This window comes from Mastigoproctus giganteus, chromosome 10 (genome assembly GCF_048544385.1).
Source record: "Mastigoproctus giganteus isolate SK-2022 chromosome 10, ASM4854438v1, whole genome shotgun sequence".
In the NCBI taxonomy this organism is placed as follows: domain Eukaryota; kingdom Metazoa; phylum Arthropoda; class Arachnida; order Uropygi; family Thelyphonidae; genus Mastigoproctus; species Mastigoproctus giganteus.
The window spans coordinates 195409013-195427536 of NC_143584.1; the positions used below are offsets into that span (position 1 = coordinate 195409013).

Below are 18524 nucleotides of genomic sequence, written 5' to 3' on the forward strand. Positions count from 1 at the left end.
AAGAATAAGAACTGATTATATTTAACAACGTGAAAGAAGTTTTCGCTACATTTTTTTAAAGGTAAATCAAGCTCAAATTTCAAACCAATTGTGAAAGCAGTTTTAATCATTATTCGTCTGATTATTAGATTTTTACCCAAAATACAACTATAGTTATATATTTATACCATTATGTATTATAAAGAGAAGGATTTAAATTATTTGTTGATATTTATTTATAAAATTCATACATTTTATCCAGTAATTTTCGATATGATTTTCCTTATCGATTGAGTCAATTATCCTGCTTTAGCAATGGGTCAAGGATTTCTCTTGTACACACAGTGAGATGGTTTGAGATATTACTCAGCACTCTCTGCTGTTTCTCGTGATGAATGGTTTTCTCCAGTATGAACTCAAAGATCTCTTATGAGACTCCTATTTCTTGAAAACGTTTCAGGGCAAATTAGACAGCTGAAAAGGTTTTTTTCATTACGAATGCAGACATGGGTTTTTAGTTCTAATTATCCTGCACTTTTTTCTGCAGGTTTCAGAACAGCAAGATCTGATAGTTAATAACTGCAACAGAAATTGAGTTTCGTTTAATGAGACCTTTAATATCTCAAAGGTTTCGTCTTGATATGTGCAATGAGATGACCTTGAGATTATTTGTTTAAACGTCTTAGTAGTTTTGATATTTGCAAGTTTATTCATTAGCGTGTGCTCTTATGTATATTGTTAATTTTCGTAGGGAACTGATTCTTACAGATTGGAGAGCTGGAAAGTTTCTTAATTTTAAAGCAATAAACAAATTTTGACACGCCTTCTTGTCGAAAACGTCCTCTCACAGGTAGGTCAAGAGAGTTATCGCTAGTGTGAACTCAGATGATTTTTGAACTTTTTCTCACAGAAAATTTCACACAGATTGGACATTTGAAAGGTTCCCCCAGCATGAACCCTGAGATGTCTCATGAAACTTTCTTTTCACGAAAACGTGTTACTACATGGAATACATCTGAATGGTTTCTCCTAAATAAGTATGATCGGGTGATTCTTGAGGTGTCCTTTCTTTCAGAACGTTTTCACGCAGATTGGACAATTGAAAAGCTCATTTTCTCCAGAATGAACGCCCATAAGGTATTTGAGGTTTTTACTCAAACTGAACTCTCAGGTTGACAGTTTCTTCTCCACTATGAATTCTGCAGGTTTCAGAACAGCAAGATCTGATAGTTAATAACTACAACAGAAATTGAGTTTGAGAAATCCTTCATGCAGGTTGGACAGCTGGAAACTTTTTCTTTGGTACAAACTCTGAGTTGGATTGGGTGGGCGGTTCCTCAAGAACTTCTCACAGGTTAGACAGCTGAAAAGTTTTTCTGTGCAATGAATTCTAAGTTGTGCTTTAAGGTATCCTCTCCTTGAGAACGCTTTCTCACAAGTTCAAGAGCAAAAATGTTTTTCTCCACTCTGAATTCAGAGATGTCTTGACAGGTCTCCACAAAGTAAGAATTTTTTTCTCACAGTTGAAATGTTTTTCCACGATGAATTCTGGGTGCCTTGTGAGGTCTCCTCTCTGAGAGCTTCTTTTTACAGATTGGACAGAAAATGGTTTTCTCCACTACGAATTGTAAGGTGTGTTGTAAGTTGGCTTGTCTGCGAGAATTTCTTCTCGCAGATTGGACAGCTCAAAGGTTTTTCTCTAGTATGAATTCTTGGGATGGCTTTTGAGGATTCCTCTAACTGAGAACTTTCTCTCACAGATTGGACAGCAGAAAGGTTTTTCGTCACTATAAATTCTTGTGTGTGTGTTGCGAAATGTCGTCTTCCCGACAACTTTTCACAGGTTGGACAGCTAAAAATTTTTCTCCAGTATGAATTCTGGCATGTTTCGTGAGGTATGCTCTCTCTGAGAACTGCTTCTCACAGGTCGGACAGCTGAAAGGTTTTTCTCCAGTATGAATTCTGGCATGTCTCATGAGGCATCCTCTCTGTGAGAACTTCTTCTCACAAGTCGGACAGCTGAAAGGTTTTTCTCCAGTATGAAATGTCAGGTGTGTTTTGAGGACTCTACTATATGAGAACCTCCTCTCACAGATTGGACAGCAGAAAGGTTTTTCGCCACTATGAATTCTGAGATGTTTTTTGAAGTCTGCTCTCGTTGAGTACTTCTTCTCACAGGTTGGACAGCAGAAAGGTTTTTCTTCACTATGAGTAGTAAGGTGTCTTTTGAGGGTTCCTCTCAGTAAGAATGTCTTCTTACATGTTGGACAGCTGAAATTTTTTTTTCCATTATGAATTCTGAGGTGCGTTATTAGGTTTCCTCTTTGTGAGAACTTCTTCTCACAGGTTGGACAGCTGAAGGGTTTTTCTTCGCTATGAGTGGTGAGGTGTCTTGTGAGGGTTCCTCTCTGTGTGAACGTCTTCTTACATGTTGGACAGCTGAAATTTTTTTTTCCATTATGAATTCTGAGGTGTGTTATTAGGTTTCCTCTCTGTGAGAATTTCTTCTCACAGGTTGGACAGTTAAAAGGTTTTTCTCCAGTATGAACTCTGAGATGGATTTGGAGCTCATATTTTGAGGAGAACCTCTTCTCACAGATTTGACAGCTGAAAGGTTTTTCTCCGCTATGAATTCTGAGACAGATTTGGAGTCTGCTCTCCATAAGAACTTTTTCTCACAGGTTGGTCAGTTGAAAGGTTTTTCTCCAGTATGATTTCTGATTTGTTTTGTAAGGTATCTTCTCTGTGAAAACTTCTTCGCACAGTTTGCACAGCTGAAAAGTTTTTATTCACTAGACTATGAATTCTGATGTGTTTTAAGGTTTTTCTATGTGAGAACTTCTTCTCACAGGTTGGACAGCTGAAACCTTTTTGTCCACTATGAATTTTGAGGTGTTTTTGAGTTCCTCTCTGCGAGTTAGAACATTTCACACATTGGAAAATTTTTCTCCCTTAGAAATTCTACGACAGAATCGTAGGTCTTCTCTCCGTCATAACTTCTCATAGTTTTGAAAGCTTAAATGTTTAAGTTAGTATCATATCTGAGATTATTTTTGATCTTTTCTCTCTATGGGAACTTCTCACAGCTTGGAAGACCGAAAGGTTCTTCTCATTATATTCTCTGAGGAGTGTTTCAAAATTTATTCTCAGTGAAAACTTCTTCCAGCAAATTTTGCAACAAAAATATCTCCCCTCCCCTTATTATGAAGTTAAAAATGCGTTTCAAGCATTCTTCCTTTGATCTTTCTTACCACAAGCTTCACTGCAAGTGAATTGGTCAATATTGCTAACTGCCAAATGTGTTGAGTGAGACATTCTAAAACATAACAGGACTAAAAGGCTGGCTAGTTATGGGAAACACTTGAGAACCTATTTTGACTAGTGAATAAGCTTTTAAAGTTATTGTCTACACATAAATGAAGAAATATTGGTTCATCTTATTGCATGATTCAAATCAGTTTCTTTTGTGGATGAAAATTTGTATAAAACTCTTCTTGTCCACATTCTTGTATAATCTTGTATACAAGATTCTACAAGAATGTGGTATTCTTGTATAATCTCTGCTTGCCCACATTCTTTATGAAGTGACAATTATAAACAAATGGTTGTTGGACTCAAAGTGTCTTTTGTGTAATATTCTTGGTTGGTGCTTCTTGTATAGTACCATTTATTTTTCATGCATGTTAGGTTCTGCTGGCTGTAGGACTGTCCACAGAAAAATCTTCACACAAATAGGCAAAGCGGATGCTAAATTTTGAATCTCTCCTTTCGAATTTTATGCAGTTTTTCGATTATTAGAAATTGTCACAATGTTTTTAATTTACACTTTCAATAATTTCTTATTGAATTCATTAATTTTGTTTCTTTACTAGTAATTTTTACATGTCCTTGCAATGTTGTTCTTTCCATTCACAGCATTCACTTTGGATGTTTCTCTTCATATGCTTTATTCTTCCTACTTAAAAAAATAAATAAATAAATAAATAAAATGGAAAATAGTCATATAAATGACATGTTCAATGAAGTGATATACTGTCACCAGCCAAAAAATTTGAAAGGGTCCGAAATGCCTTCGTCATGCAGTAGAGGACATTGAACGGGAGGTTGCGTGAACAGCGATCCCGCTGGAAGTCAGCATTTGCGAACCATTTCTGTTGAATAAACCAAGTAGCAAAAGTCCTCCAGAGCGGATAATCTGCAGGCTCCAATGATTGGACGCGTTGCAGATGGTATGAATTCATTTCATTTGTTGACAGTATCCTCCATACAGCGGATTGGGAAATACCCAATCGTTGGCCTATTGCCCGAGTACTCGTACTTGGATTGCCTTCTGCAAGACATAGGACATTCTTCTCATTGTCTGGCATCCTCGTCGTTTACTCTCGATTCATGGTACCTCTTGTGAAACAACCAGTCTCACATAACCTTCTGTGCATGCGTTCGAAAATCGTGCGGGAAACGTTCCTGGTACAAGCGCAGAGCGGCACGCCCGTTACAGTCCGCAGCTTCATATGTGAGGTGCATGTCGGCCAGTTCAACGTTTGAATATTCGTCCATCCTACTGCCTCGGGAACCGGTTCGCAAATGCTGACTTCTAGCGGGATCGTTGTTCACACGATCTCCCATTCAATGTCCTCTACCGCATGATAAAGGCATTTTGGACCCTGCAATGGTATGTGATTCTGATTCGTCTTTGTACCCTCTACACCTCCTGCAAGTTTATCGAACTGGTAGTGATTCACCCTGTATATTTGAGGTTACATAATATAGTAACGGTATGACTGGTCCCAGTTCTTAACAACAGAACCTATCTCAATATTATAATACCACATTCATCTGCTTGAATGATGGACAAGTTAAAGTCAGGTTGCTTAGCTTCATGATGAACATGCCATGCTTTCACAGTACCATTTGTTCGATGAAGGTGTAAATTAACACTCAGCACACCGCATGGCCTTTTCTACTGCTCATCATTCTATTGTTGCCGTCGGCGGCAAGCGAAATCAGTCAATTTTAAAAGAAAGAAATCACTTGCTATTCTTTTAATTCTTAAACACCCTGCTCATTGGAAATGGGCCATTTTATTTGACTAATTTGAATTTCCCTTCCATTTTCTGCACTGCATTCTATTCTGACATACAATTCACTTGTAATTCCTGTGGTCTCTTTCTTAGAATATCGAATTGCTGTCACATGAATTCGTTTTAGATTTGCTTTCTACTTGTCTTCCACTTATTTTATTCTTCTGAAATGGTTGCTTCTGATGCACAAGAAATTTCTTGTTTCTGAATTATGACTTCTGCTAAACGTGTTCCAAGAAATACAGATTTCTAAAATTCAGAAAGATTACCAGACTTGTTCATGTACGAATTGACTATGCATCCCCCAAAAGTGTATATTTTTTTTATCTGATAGCAAGGAAATTTTGTTCATGCCATGTGGCAACATGCATTTTCATAGCTTACATTTAATTAGCTACAGATACCAGATGCAAAACATTTCTAATTTTTTGGCCAGTTATTGAAAATTTTCTCTGTTCCTATATTACATAGTATATGTTTTGTACATACAAAATGATTTTTAGTTACATTTGTTTTCTCATTCTCAAAACAAGGGCTATTCATTGGTGTACAGTAATTAACTACTTTTAACTCTATGTGAAAAAAGGCCTACGTACCCAGGATTTATTATTAAAGGAACAATATTGTGCCACTAGGAAAAAAAACAGATTGTAGTTAAAATTTGTTTAATAAACTAGGTTAGGAACAAAAAACAAAAGAAATAAACAGAAAAGCTCTCGGAGGGACGATATCCTTCTTTCATCTGTGACTGTTATTGGAAAAATACAGAATATCATCTGTTTGCCATGGTGGTCATGCATGGTGAAATTCACATGCTACAGTTGCTTGCAACAATTAGCTAGTTGAAGTGGAGGCTTTAGGTTGTAGCTGCAATATTTGGGAATGCTCTGATCACCAACGTTTGACAGCTAGGAGGATGGTTGTCTCAGTGATGGGGTTGATGCGATATCCTCTGTTCCAGTTAAAGGAACCACTACACCACAAGATGCGGACCGATTCCAACAAGACACGGTGACAATAGTGGCAGGATCATTCCATTTTGGCATCCATTTGAGAATCCACTCCCTAGGCCTAGGCCTATCCGTGGCAATATTCTAAAATGGGTATAGTGTCCTAATATGAAATTCAAAATCGATTTTAGTAATGAAACGAACGACAACATTAATTTTAAACAAAATTTGAACTTTTCACGTTTGCCACTTAGCCTCGTGCAAGAAGGAATTTATCTAGATGTTAATCCATAAATCTTAATTGCCCGAGTTACCATCCCTACCTCGAGGAGGTGTGGCTCTACCATCAGTCATCTGAATTTGACATCTTCTTTTAAAAACTCTTTCTACAAATCTATTAAAGTATGAGAATGTACATTTATCAGTGAACAAAACATAGAGGGCCTCCCTCTCCAGGAAGCCTATAGAGAGTTCTAATTCTGTCCTTATGTCAACATATAGACTACATTCAAGCATTATATGTTCTGAGGTTTCTAACCCTCCACATGGGCACATACCAGTATCTCGTAATCCCAGCTGAAATAACCTTAACGCCAAGCCATGCCCTGTCATTAAGAACATGGCCTGTAGCCCAAATTGCAGCCATGTTTTCTTTTTAGGATTAACTATCTCTACATTTGGTAAGAACATATAAGTTTGTCTACCTTTTCCGGTATTGTCCCAACTTTCTTGCCACATGATCTTGATCTCATCATAAAATCTTTTCTTCTCATTTCTCACATCAACCCCAGAATATATCCTATTTTCATCTTGACATGTACTAACACCAAGTACAGTTTTCCTGATATCTCTTTTAGTTAGATAAGACAGCCCAGAGACTAAGACCGCATAATACGCAGGAATCCTCCCAGACACCACCTGCAAGGCCTCAGTGGACACTGTCCGACATGCCCTCGTAATTCCTAAAAGAGCGAACCTTTGCGCTTGTAATAAATATTTTTGCACAATTACTTTATCAACTCTATGCACCCAAGCTCCAGCACCATAACTTATAATAGGTACAAAGAGACATTGATATAATAAATTAAGGGATCTTCCTTTGATTCCCCAGTCTCTCCTAATTACTCGCCGGAGCTTGGCGTACAAGGTTCTAACTTTATTTTTTAAATATTTTACATGCTCTACAAAAAAGAGGCGTTCCTCTATCATTATTCCCAAGTATTTAGTTACTCTGGCATATCGGACAGCACCCCCATCCAGCCTTACAGTCGGGGCCCTATTCCTACTCAGTCTTCCTTTCAACAGCATCTGTACTGTCTTATCCTTAGAAATCTGTAACTTATGTTTTCTTGTCCACTCTTCCAACATTCTTAAAGCTTCTTTAGCCTTACTCTCTATATTTGATCTAGCATTACCTTGTACTATTATAGCTAAATCATCTGCATATGCTATCCGTATTATGCTAGGCATGTCCATGTTTAAAAATTCATCGAATACCATATTCCAGGCAAAGGGGCCAATCACCGAACCTTGAGGACATCCTCTTGTTACTATTTTGACAATCTGATTATACTTATTTTTAACAACTACCTTCCTTTCAGAAAAATAATCTTTAAACACATTATATAATGTTGTATTACTAATTTTATAAATTCTAGACAAAATACTTTCCCAGCAAAGGTGGTCGAATGCTCCTTTAAAGTCTATAAAAACTCCCAAAACATATTTATCATTACTTAATTCAGCCGTTTGTACTATTTTATAAATAGCATCTTCAGTTGAAACCCCTTTTTTGAAACCAAATTGGTTTTCTGAGGTCATATTCTTATATTGATCCTTCATCATTAGACGGTTCATACACAATCTCTCATAAGTTTTTCCTATCACTGATAAGAGTGCTATCGGCCGATATGAATCGGCTTCATTTAAAAGTCTATCAGTATTTTTAATCTGATAGACTTTTAAATGAAGTGGCAGGATCAGTCAATAATCTCGACATTGCGGTGTAGGTCAATGTTGTGCTGGGTAGACCAGAAGTGCTCACCAATTCTTGAGCGATCCACATCTGCCAAATGGATGGATTTCTCCTGCTCAGAGATCCGATTACAAAGTCTTCGCCAGTTTCCCCAATGCAGCAGCCAGTGCAAAAAATGGCAGGAAATACGGTACACTAATCCACTCTGAAATGGGGAAGGAATTGGTTTCTTAACCCTTGAAACAAGGGAGCATAACTTTCTCCCTGGAAGTTGTAAACATTTTATACCATGAGCCCATAAGACCCTAGAAATTTGTTGTGGCAAGTTCAGGTAGTACAGGATAAATGCAGTCGAGGTGGGGTCCTCACTGCATCTAGCCCTGTGGTTTGCAATATTGTTATATGCCTGTAGGTCACATCTATTCAGGGCACTGGAGGGTATCCACACTTTGCTATATCTGCCTTAATCTTAATAATCTCAGTGTACTTCTCATCCTTAGAACTGGATTGGGCCCAGGTGCAGGTTAGTATGGCTCTTGCCATGCTGAAAAGACACTTGCGTGCATGTGGTTTGTTTGTTTGTTGTTTACTTTTTAGGAGCATTAGCAACTAACGCTATATTGCTCCGGGAATATGCAGTGGTCATTCCCTGACCTTTCCGTATTTGGTGGTGACGGGCCCGAACCCCGGTCTAATCAAGAAGCGTGTGCTCCGCACGGCTGCTCCTTCCCACCTGGCTACGGATGTGCCGTGTGCATGTGGTGACTGCTAGTTGGCGAATTGTCCAGCACACATCAGCTTGTGGAAGACAGAAGTCATTAAATGCGAACCCTCGTGACAATGGTATCCAAGAAAGGAAGGGCATTGCCTGACTCCAGTTCAATTCTGAATTGAATGAAGGGTGACAGAGAGTTGAGGTAACATAAGAGCTGATCTCCCGGCTACTGACGAATGACTACGAACACATTGTCCATGTAGCAGCACATAAAAGGCTATGGGATCTGGTAAACCCACTAATGCACCACCCTCCAGCTATTTCATGCAATGTTTGCCATGACTGAATTAACTGGTGAATCCATGGCTGTAGCATGTATTTGCTGGTAAATGGACTCACCAAAACATAATGGCAACACCAGTCAGGTGCAATCTAAGGTCGGTGCAAATGTCACTGGCAGTTAGAGAAGGTCTGCTGCTCGTGGTCTGCTAATTTTTAGAGGCTCCTGTGCATATGTGATGGCTAGTTGGACTGGGATTGAAGTGAAGAGAGACATCACATCAAACGAGGCCATCACCTGATCATCTGAAATGAAATGGTAAGAGCAGTTTTGCCCACTAAGGGCGAGAGCAGACTGGAAACAAAGTTGGATAGTTTGTATGTCAGGGAACCACAACAGGAGATGATAAGTCACAAGGGTGCAACCTCCTTGTGGACCATTGGCAGCATTTGAGCTATGAAATTTTACCCCTAGTGTCAATAGGCACTAGCATAGGAAGTTGGTGATCTTCCCCGATCGAAAAACCAACTGTAGACAAGGTTTGTCTGCATGGGTAGCACAGTGGTATGGTCACCGTCCTCCTCACACCGGGTGGAAAAGGCCCGAGTTCGAACCGTTGATGACACGAGGAACTTTAGTGGGCCTTTTTCACTCCCTGGCTGATTTGATCTGTCTCGTGCAAAGAGAGCAAGGTTGTTCGTCCTGGAAACAGGCAAATTGCCAGAGAACACACTCCATTTGCATATAAAATAATTATGGGTAGATGTAATCATTTACAGGGGACCCTAATATCATAATTTGTTTTTTTTTGTAGACAAGGCTGTTCACTTTGGACTCCCATCATTCTAGAATCCTGATGGGGGAGACAAGCATGGCTTCATAGATGGAGGTGTTTTGTAGAAGTGATACAGCTTTCATGTTGTAGTTGAAATCGTTCAAAGTGACTGTTCAATGGCCCTTTTCTGCCTGCAAAGTGATAATTGACTCATTTCATTTCAATGAGTTGATTTATTTTGGTTTTTAGGAGCGTTAGTAACTAAGGCCATATTGCTCTGGGGATATGCGGTGGTCATTCTCTGACCTTTTCGCATCGTTCGGATTTGGTGGTCATGGGCTCAAACCCCGATCTAATCAAGAAGTGTGTGCTATGCACTGCTGCTCCTGCCCACCTGGCTACAGAGGCGTCCTCAACGAATTGAGGGCACAGATTTGATGCTGACTGAGATTAGAGATCAAAGGATGGGCACGTTGCAGTACTGCAATGGACCATCTGTCGAATGGTCATTTTGAACCTTTCCGACAACACAAAAGCCCAATAACTTCTACAAGACATTTCATCTATGAAGCCATGCTTTCCTCCCTCGCAAGGATTCTAGGATGATGGGAGTCTGGAGTAAACAGCATTATTTCCAGTTGAATTTGATCAGAGAAGATCACTGTGTCCATACATTAGTATCTACATGCTACCAGGTACCAAATTCCACAGTTCTGATGGCTTTCAAAGGTGAACAAAAAAAAATTACTATATTAGGGTTACTCGTAAATGATTACATTAACCGGTATTCATGTCTGTAAACTGCGTGTGTTCTCTGGTCGATTTGCCTGTTTTGCTGGACGAAAAAACCCCAGTTTCTGAGGGAAAAAAACCTTGCTATCTACGCCTGAGACCGACTAACGCAGCCACGGAGTGAAAAAAGCCCACTAAAGTTCGTCATGTCATCGACGGGATTCGAACCCGGGCCTTTTCCACCCGGTGTGGGGAGGACGGTGACCATACCACTGTGCTCCCCACGCAGACTTCAAAGGTGAACAAGGAAAGTGTACCCTTTTGACCTATTGTCTCCTGTTTTGGTGCCATGACACAGAAACTATTTAAATATGTTCCTGGTCTGATGTCGCCCCTGGTGGGGAAAACTGCCCATACCAGTTCAAACAGTGGGGAATTATTGGACCAACTTAGCAGCTTATCCCTTTCAGATGATCAGACAATGGCCTTGTTTGATGTGGTGTCTCTCTTCACTTCAAAGCCAGTCCAACTAGCCATCACATGTGCAAAAGAACTTCCAGACAACAACAAGACCCTGAGCAACAGATCTTCTCTTAACTGCTGCCGACATTTGCACTGCCCTTAGATTGTGCAGTGGAAAAAGTTTCAATCCTTCACAAATGTTTGTGAAATCCTTCACAAACATTTGTGAAGGATTGAAACTATAGATATGGAGCGTTTGGTTTCATTTCCTGGTTGAGATCAACAGAACTCAACCAGGAAGTGAAATGAAATGAAATAAGAATGACCAAAACTCAGCATTGAAGAATATGAAAAATGACAATACAAATGATCCAGATGACTCACCAACCATATTTTGGAAAAAGTCCGTCACTACTCTTAATCCTATCATGCTTCATATTTGCAACTTATCTCTGAGACTGGGCATTTACCAAAGCATTTCAATCAGATTAACATATTTCTGGTATTCAAAAAAGGTGACAAGTGGTCTGTATAAGATTTCAGACCACTCCCCAGCAAAAAAACCCTTTCTAAACTATTTGACACAGTAGTGCATAAACAACTTTTCAATTTTTTCAAGCCTTACATATATCAAAATCAACATGGCTTTCATCATGGAAAGTCAGCATGTGTATGTACGTTTTCTCTGGGAGTCCTATCGCTGTTATCTAGAGTCACATTGCTGTTGTGGCTAAGGAGCTGTATAATACAATGTTCCAACAGTGTCATCATCCACCAAGTGAAGCCTGAACCATTTTTTCAACTCTATGTATATGTATGTGTTCTCTGGGAACATATTGCTGTTAGGTTGTGTCACATTGCTCTTGTGTCTGAGAAGCTATATAAAGCAATGTTCCCAGTGTCATTAATAATCAAATGAAGTCAACTTTTTATCGAATTCAGTGTATATGTTCGTATGTGTTCTCTAGGAGCCCTATTGCTGTTAGGTTGTGTCACATTGATCTCTGGAGTCTCAGGCCCTATTGCTGTTAGGTTGGGTCACATTGATCTCTGGAGTCTCAGGAACTATATAATGCAATGTTCCCACATTGTCATTAACAATCAATTGAAGTCTGAACCTTTTATTCAACTCAGTGTATAGGTATGTATGTGTTCTCTGGGAGTGAGCCCTATTGCTGTCATGAATGGTCACATTGCTTTTGTTACTCAGGAGCCACATAATGTAATGTTACCACAATGTCATTATCAATCAAGTGAAGTCTGAACCATTTATCTAACTCAGTGTATTTGTATGTATCTGTTCTGTGTGTACTTATTGCTGCTAGGCTGTTATGTAGGGTCACATTGCTCTTAATGTTGAAACTATATAATGCAACGTTTCCATAGTGTCATCTTCTACCAAGTTATTTCTAAACCTTTTATCCCACTCAGTGCAATACTTCACGAAATATGTGATGCCATCTCTACAGGTTATGAAATCAATGACTGGATTATGGACTGGGGCACAGTGCTTTATTAGTAATAGTATTGTTGTTCTTACATTATTACTGATTGGGTAGATCCGCACCACGACGAGTATTACTTCCAGGTGCACAGGATAGCTGTTATGTGTCACGTTACTGTAGATCCAGGAACTTTGACTATCCTACAGGGATTCAGGATTGCAGCTTTCTGGAATTCCTTGTATATGTTCTCTGGGAGACCTAGTGCTGCTAGGGTCTTTGGCACCATACAATTAACATTATACACTATGTTTAGCTATTATGTACTGGCTCTCCAAGTGGTGTGATATCTTCTTGGTTATGCATCTGGTCATAATGTTGAATATTGTTGGGATACAATTGATATGCCTATCTGGATTGCATTGGGTCTCTGTGGGGTTATTATTTTTATTAATAATTAATTTATTTTTGTTTCTTGTACTGGGCATATAAGTCTTTAGGCTTGCTTTTAATTTTATGAATTAAGTCAGCATGCCCTTTTTATATATATATTACAGGATATTTCATGTGAAAATATTACTAATTCAATTTGCATCGGGCTACACTTAATTCAAATACCTTTCATATGAAATGAGAAAACTCATATATAAAAAGAATTTCAATTATATAATGCGATTTTTTTTTTTTTTGTTATTGTAATGCTAACTCAAATAGTGATCTAAATGAAAGAATGCTAAATTCTTTTGTTAAATAAAAAACTAACACAGCAAAAAAAACAGTAAAAATTTAGTCACAGAGAATTATCTTCCAAAATTTTCATTCATTCCAGATTTTTTGTATTTCTGTGAAGTATAAAAAAACAAAAAAAACAAAAAATGTATTAGTGGCTCTGGTTAGCACAGAAATGATGCAGTGTTCATAGGATGCCAGACATATAAAACAATAAATAAATAAAGGAAAAGATTTGAATAAAAATTAGAGCCAAAGTTGAAAGCAGTTCAATTCATTCATTACATCGAATCCTAAAACAACAGTTGAGATCAGTCAAAATGAGAGATGTTAATTTATGGAGTTAAGGTCAAAAAAGTAATATTTAAAAATATAATGGCCAGAAATTGCCTAAAATGCAGCCTACCAGGATATCAAGATGACAGTGATGTGTGCCATTTGCAATAAACATTAATAAATACAGAATTTTATGTAAACACTACTAGATTGAGGTGGGTGAAAATGAAAGGTTTCAATACAGTGAGACAGGTGTACTCATAGAATTGTACTGAACCAAATCGGTTAAAGTTTACAATTGGGTACACTTACCTTGAATTTTTTGAGGATGTGGCCTAATTGCCGTGTTTGACAGGAGCTGCTTCTCCAAAGAGGTCACGTGATGTGTATGACGTCGCTTGTGACGTAATTTGCGTAAATTGGTCATGTGACTATGTGCGGAAACAACTGACCAGACTGCGCATTCCCGTAGTAACCTGGACACATCACACAATGGCGTTATGCCCGTGATTTTCTTCGAACTCAGCAACCGGCAGTCTTACAGCATGTACATCAATTTCGCTGTTCCACTGTTATCCAACCAATAGTCTGACAAAATGCGGGCGCCCTCTTGTTTACATGCGAAGTAGCGCTAAAGTGAATACATTTTTTCCACCGGCCGCGTGCCTGCCACACACATGTCCACAGAACCGACTCGTTTTGAAAGCTAGTCACGTGACGCCAATACACATAAGCTGGTCATGTGACATGCCGTTCCTTTCTCGGATCTCGGCGAGAATACAGCACGGGAACCCGGGGTTTTTCGTCCAGCAAATCGACCAGAGAACAAGCTATGGACACAATACAAATGGGTACACGAAATAACTTTCAGAGAAACCCTAATAAAAGTACTTTATTTTTTGTTTGATTCGAAATAAAAATTGAAAGAGAGGCCTGTCGCTTTAAAATTGAGCACTCAATTGAGGACCAACACGTCCTGGAATTCAGCGGGTATCAGTGATTTTCAGGTTAAAATTTATCAAGGTGGTGTAATAGGGTGGTGGCGCGAAAAATGTGGGGCGCGACCCTCAGGAGGGGTTCAGGGATAAATTAACGGGGTAGTGGCAATTTTTGAATAAAATTAGTTTAGGTGTACATAAAAATAAAAAAAAAACCTGTTGTAAAAATTTCTTTTTCAATACTATAGGTGTAGACTCGAACGAGGTCTGAGTTACTATGAACCCTACTGCCACTTCATTTTTTTTAGGATGGTTAAATGTGTGTCGCAGGTGGCTTTCTTACTCCATGTAGGGAAGACTCCTTAATTTTCTCACTGGCCAATTAATATATACACAGAGAATGCAGCTGACTAGTACCACTTCTCAGTACAGTACTACTTAATCGCTGGACGGTATTTCCTTTAGCTCTTAATTCGTGCTTCCAACAGCACAAATTGCCTGAAGGCCAGAGGTGAGAATATGCGTGTTTTGCACGCACGCTTTATTCTGCTTCTTGATTCGGCTTTCATGTCAACTTGAATGTGTTTTTTTTTCTTCTGCTATTTTTTATATTATCGTTGTTTTTTAGAAGAAAAAACAGTATATTTTACTAGGAACAATTGGGTAAAAAAAACGAATCTTTTTTAAAAGACGTCTTTCACGAAGAAACATACGACAGTTCCTTATAAAGCTTTAAGAGCACCATTCGAAGTTTCATATTTTTAATATGAAAAAAATTTAAATCACATACCGTTCCTGAATATCTTTTATTCCCTGCTGCAATAAAAATGATTTCAATTATGCATGGAGAAAAGTACAGCAACGATTTAAAAACCATTCTCTGTCTAGAGACACAGTCTCGGGGCGCGTTACAGTTATAGCGGACAAATTCAAATTCAATTGATTAAATCGATTGAGAGAATGTCTAAATTTTGCAATACAGTTAGATGAATCCACAGATATTTCAAACCTTGCTCAACTTATTGTATACTCGTGTGTTAGATACTGCTACGAGGGAGCTATTTTGGAGGATTTTCTATTTTGCAAAGCTTTGGAAGGAAGAACGGCGGGCCAGAAGATTTTTGATGTACAGCAGATAATCTAATGTTGAACAACCGTATTGCTATTTGTACTGCATTTAAGGGGCAGAAAAGCAGAACATGCCTTCAATCTTTTACTGCCCCACAGAAACACAAAGGTTCAGGTTCAAGTCCAAATTTACACAATTTATCCCACAGTGAACCATGTCCAGTAATTAAATGTGACGTTGTCATTGAAAGGCAAAACCATCCCATAACTTTCTTATTTACAGCAAATGTTGCATCATCAATAAACTCCCTGGTAGTGGGTCCTGCTTGGCTGGTTGCCATCTGCATTTTCACTTGTCAGTGAAATTGTCCAAATATTAATTTTCTCCTGCCGAATGTCCATGGCCGGATTATTTACAATGTCGACGATTTGAGTTGCAAACCTTTCTTTAAGTTAGAAATCATGCCTTGGTATGAATTCTAACTTAAAGGGTTAATCGGAATACAACCTGAGATCACTTGTAATGCATTGGTTGATGTTGTTCTGCTGCACATGTGTGTTGCCAATATAATCTTTTTCTGCAATGATAAAAGTTTGGCCTTCACTGTGTCGTGAGTAAATGTAGGACACCTTATGGCAGCCGCATACACCGATGAGCCAAAACGTCATGACTACCTACTTAACATGATGTTGGTCCTCCACATGCAGCCAAAAGAGCTCGTACCCGGCGAGGCATGGGCGCTACAAGATTTCTAAATGTGTCTTGTGGTATCTGGTACCAACACATAACCAGCAGATCCTTTAATTCCTGTAAGGTCAGTGGTTGTGACGCCGCAGATCGGAGTTGCTGTTCCAACACAAACCATGCATGCTGAATGGAATTGATGTCTGGGGAGTTTGGAGGCCAGGGCAATATCTGGAAGTCTTCCTCATGTTCCGTAAACCAGTCTAGAACAATACGGGCAGTGTGGCATGGCGCAATATCCTGCTGAAAGACGGCATTACCAGAGGGAAGGCCGTTGCCATGAAAGGGTGTACCTCGTCAGGAATGATGTTTAGGTAGGTGGTAGACATCAGCGTGCCTGGCACATGGATGACTGTACCCAGGGTATGCCAGCAGAACATCGCCCAAAGCATGACACCGCCGCAACCGGCTTAATTTCGTCCCACAGTGCATCCAGGAGCCATCACTTCCCCAGGTAAACGACGCACACGTACCCGGCCGTCCACATGGTGCAACAGGAAAAGTGATTCATCAGACCAGACTACCTTCTTCCAATCACTCGAGGTCCAGTTTCGATGCACGTGTCCCCATTGTAGGCTCTGTCACGAGTGAGTCGTGGTTAGCATGGGCACTGGGAGTGGCCTGCGGCTATGCAGCCCCATTTTCAGCAGGGATCGATGTATTGTGTGTTGGGACACATTACTCCCGTCACCAGCATTCCAATTTCCGGCGAGTTGTGCCACAGTCGCCTTTCTCTTGCCACGTACCATCCGGGAGAACCTTCGTCCACCTCGAGCATCGAGGAGCCGTGGTCGTCCAACATTTCGGAAATGCTCTGACCCATTCGTCTGGCCATTACAATTTGGCCTTTGTCAAACTCTCTTAAGTCGCTGCCTTTCCCATCTGAAGAAAAAGCATAACAGTGATTAACGGAGCTTAGTATCAGGTGTTTTTTATACCATGTCCGAACCCTCCACACGCGCCGTAGTTCAGCTGCAGTTGCAGAAATTTGCATAACGACTCGCTGATCATAATCCTTTGGCTCATGGGTGTATACTACAATTGGCAAAAATATAGCTTTATAATATAATGTCAAAGTTTATGCTTTATACCCCATTCGGCTCTGGAAAGTATAATCACATTGACAGTAAACTTCTTAATCTCGTCAGCTAAGTTCTTTACTTGGGGAATAAAAGAAAATTTATCATCAGTTAAGAGAACAAGATATTTATTTTGAGAAACATAGGAATTTGGGCATTGTTGATATGAAGTTTAGGTCTGTTTATAATCCAGTTTATTATTGAATAACATAATTTTAGTTTTCGTCTCAGAAATTTTTAATATATGTTTATTCTAGACCAATCTTGTAAATCATCCAGGATTTCTTTCTCATTTGTTTCTAGTAAAAACCTTCACCTGCCTGGTATGCAGTGATCTCCATAAAGATTACATAGATAAAATTGCTTCCAATGTATGGCTCACGAGTGGACGCTCTTCTATGAGACTGAAGGATTTATTCTCGCCATCGAAGACCAGGTAACCAGCACCAGAAACTATAGAAAATACATCCTGAACACCTGTAGGATAGTCAGAGAGTTCCTCGACCAACAATAACACCAGACATAACAAGACATAACGAGATGGAACCCCCAATCAGGGAGAAAAAATATAAAAGAGCGATAATAATAACTTACTTCATCCTAAAATATAAAATATTCCTTACAGAAAAGAGTAAGAAGGCCGTGCTGATAAAATATTAATTAATGAATATTTTAGAAAAAAGTTATTCTCCAGGGTCAAAGATAACTTAGTTGACTTCAATCCTTTTAAAACTCAGTCCTCTCTTATATCTCACAAAAAAAGATTACTGTATTTTGTTCTTATGCTTGTCTTCGATGACACTTAGATATCTAGATAACATCACATACCATTTTTATCTGTATTTGGGATTATCCTGAGTTCTAATCTCCTTGTCGTGTGCACATAGCACATATTGCTTCCTCTGCATTTAAAAAACTGGATTTTCTTTTTCGCTCTCAGCGTTACTTTTCTTCAAAACAGCTGTTCACTCTGTAAAAATTTCAAATTCGTCCTACTATGGAATATTGTTTCCCACACCTGGGACAGTGCCACCCCAAAACCACTTTTCAGACTTCTAGATTCCATTCAAAAGAGGCCACTTAGGCTCATTAATGACTCATCTCTAATAGAGTCTCTCTGCCTCAGAGACGTTCTGTTTCTGTGCATGCCTTTTCTACAGATACTTCAATGGGCACTGTTCTTCTGAATTGGCGTCTATAATTCCCGCTCTCCTAAAGCAGTAGGGACACATGCCACAACTAGCGGAAATCATTTTACTGTCCAACTCATTTATTCCTTCAACTTTGATTTTCTGGAA

General features: G+C 39.1%; 1 protein-coding gene and 1 long non-coding RNA gene across 2 annotated transcripts; both read right to left on the minus strand.

Annotated features, from left to right (window-relative positions):
• Positions 1-929: 929 nt before the first annotated feature.
• LOC150079703 (uncharacterized) lies at positions 930-15700 on the minus strand. Its single transcript, XM_090382318.1, has 2 exons — positions 15684-15700; positions 930-2613 (listed from the first exon to the last, which is right to left on the minus strand). The coding sequence occupies exons 1-2, from the start codon at positions 15698-15700 to the stop codon at positions 1767-1769; spliced, it is 864 nt and encodes a 287-aa protein (XP_090238444.1). The 3' UTR covers positions 930-1766.
• Positions 3858-13985, minus strand: LOC150079704 (uncharacterized). The gene is made up of 2 exons (XR_016547568.1): positions 13709-13985; positions 3858-3937 (listed from the first exon to the last, which is right to left on the minus strand). It is a non-coding gene; the product is annotated as an uncharacterized LOC150079704 (long non-coding RNA).
• Positions 15701-18524: the final 2824 nt, after the last annotated feature.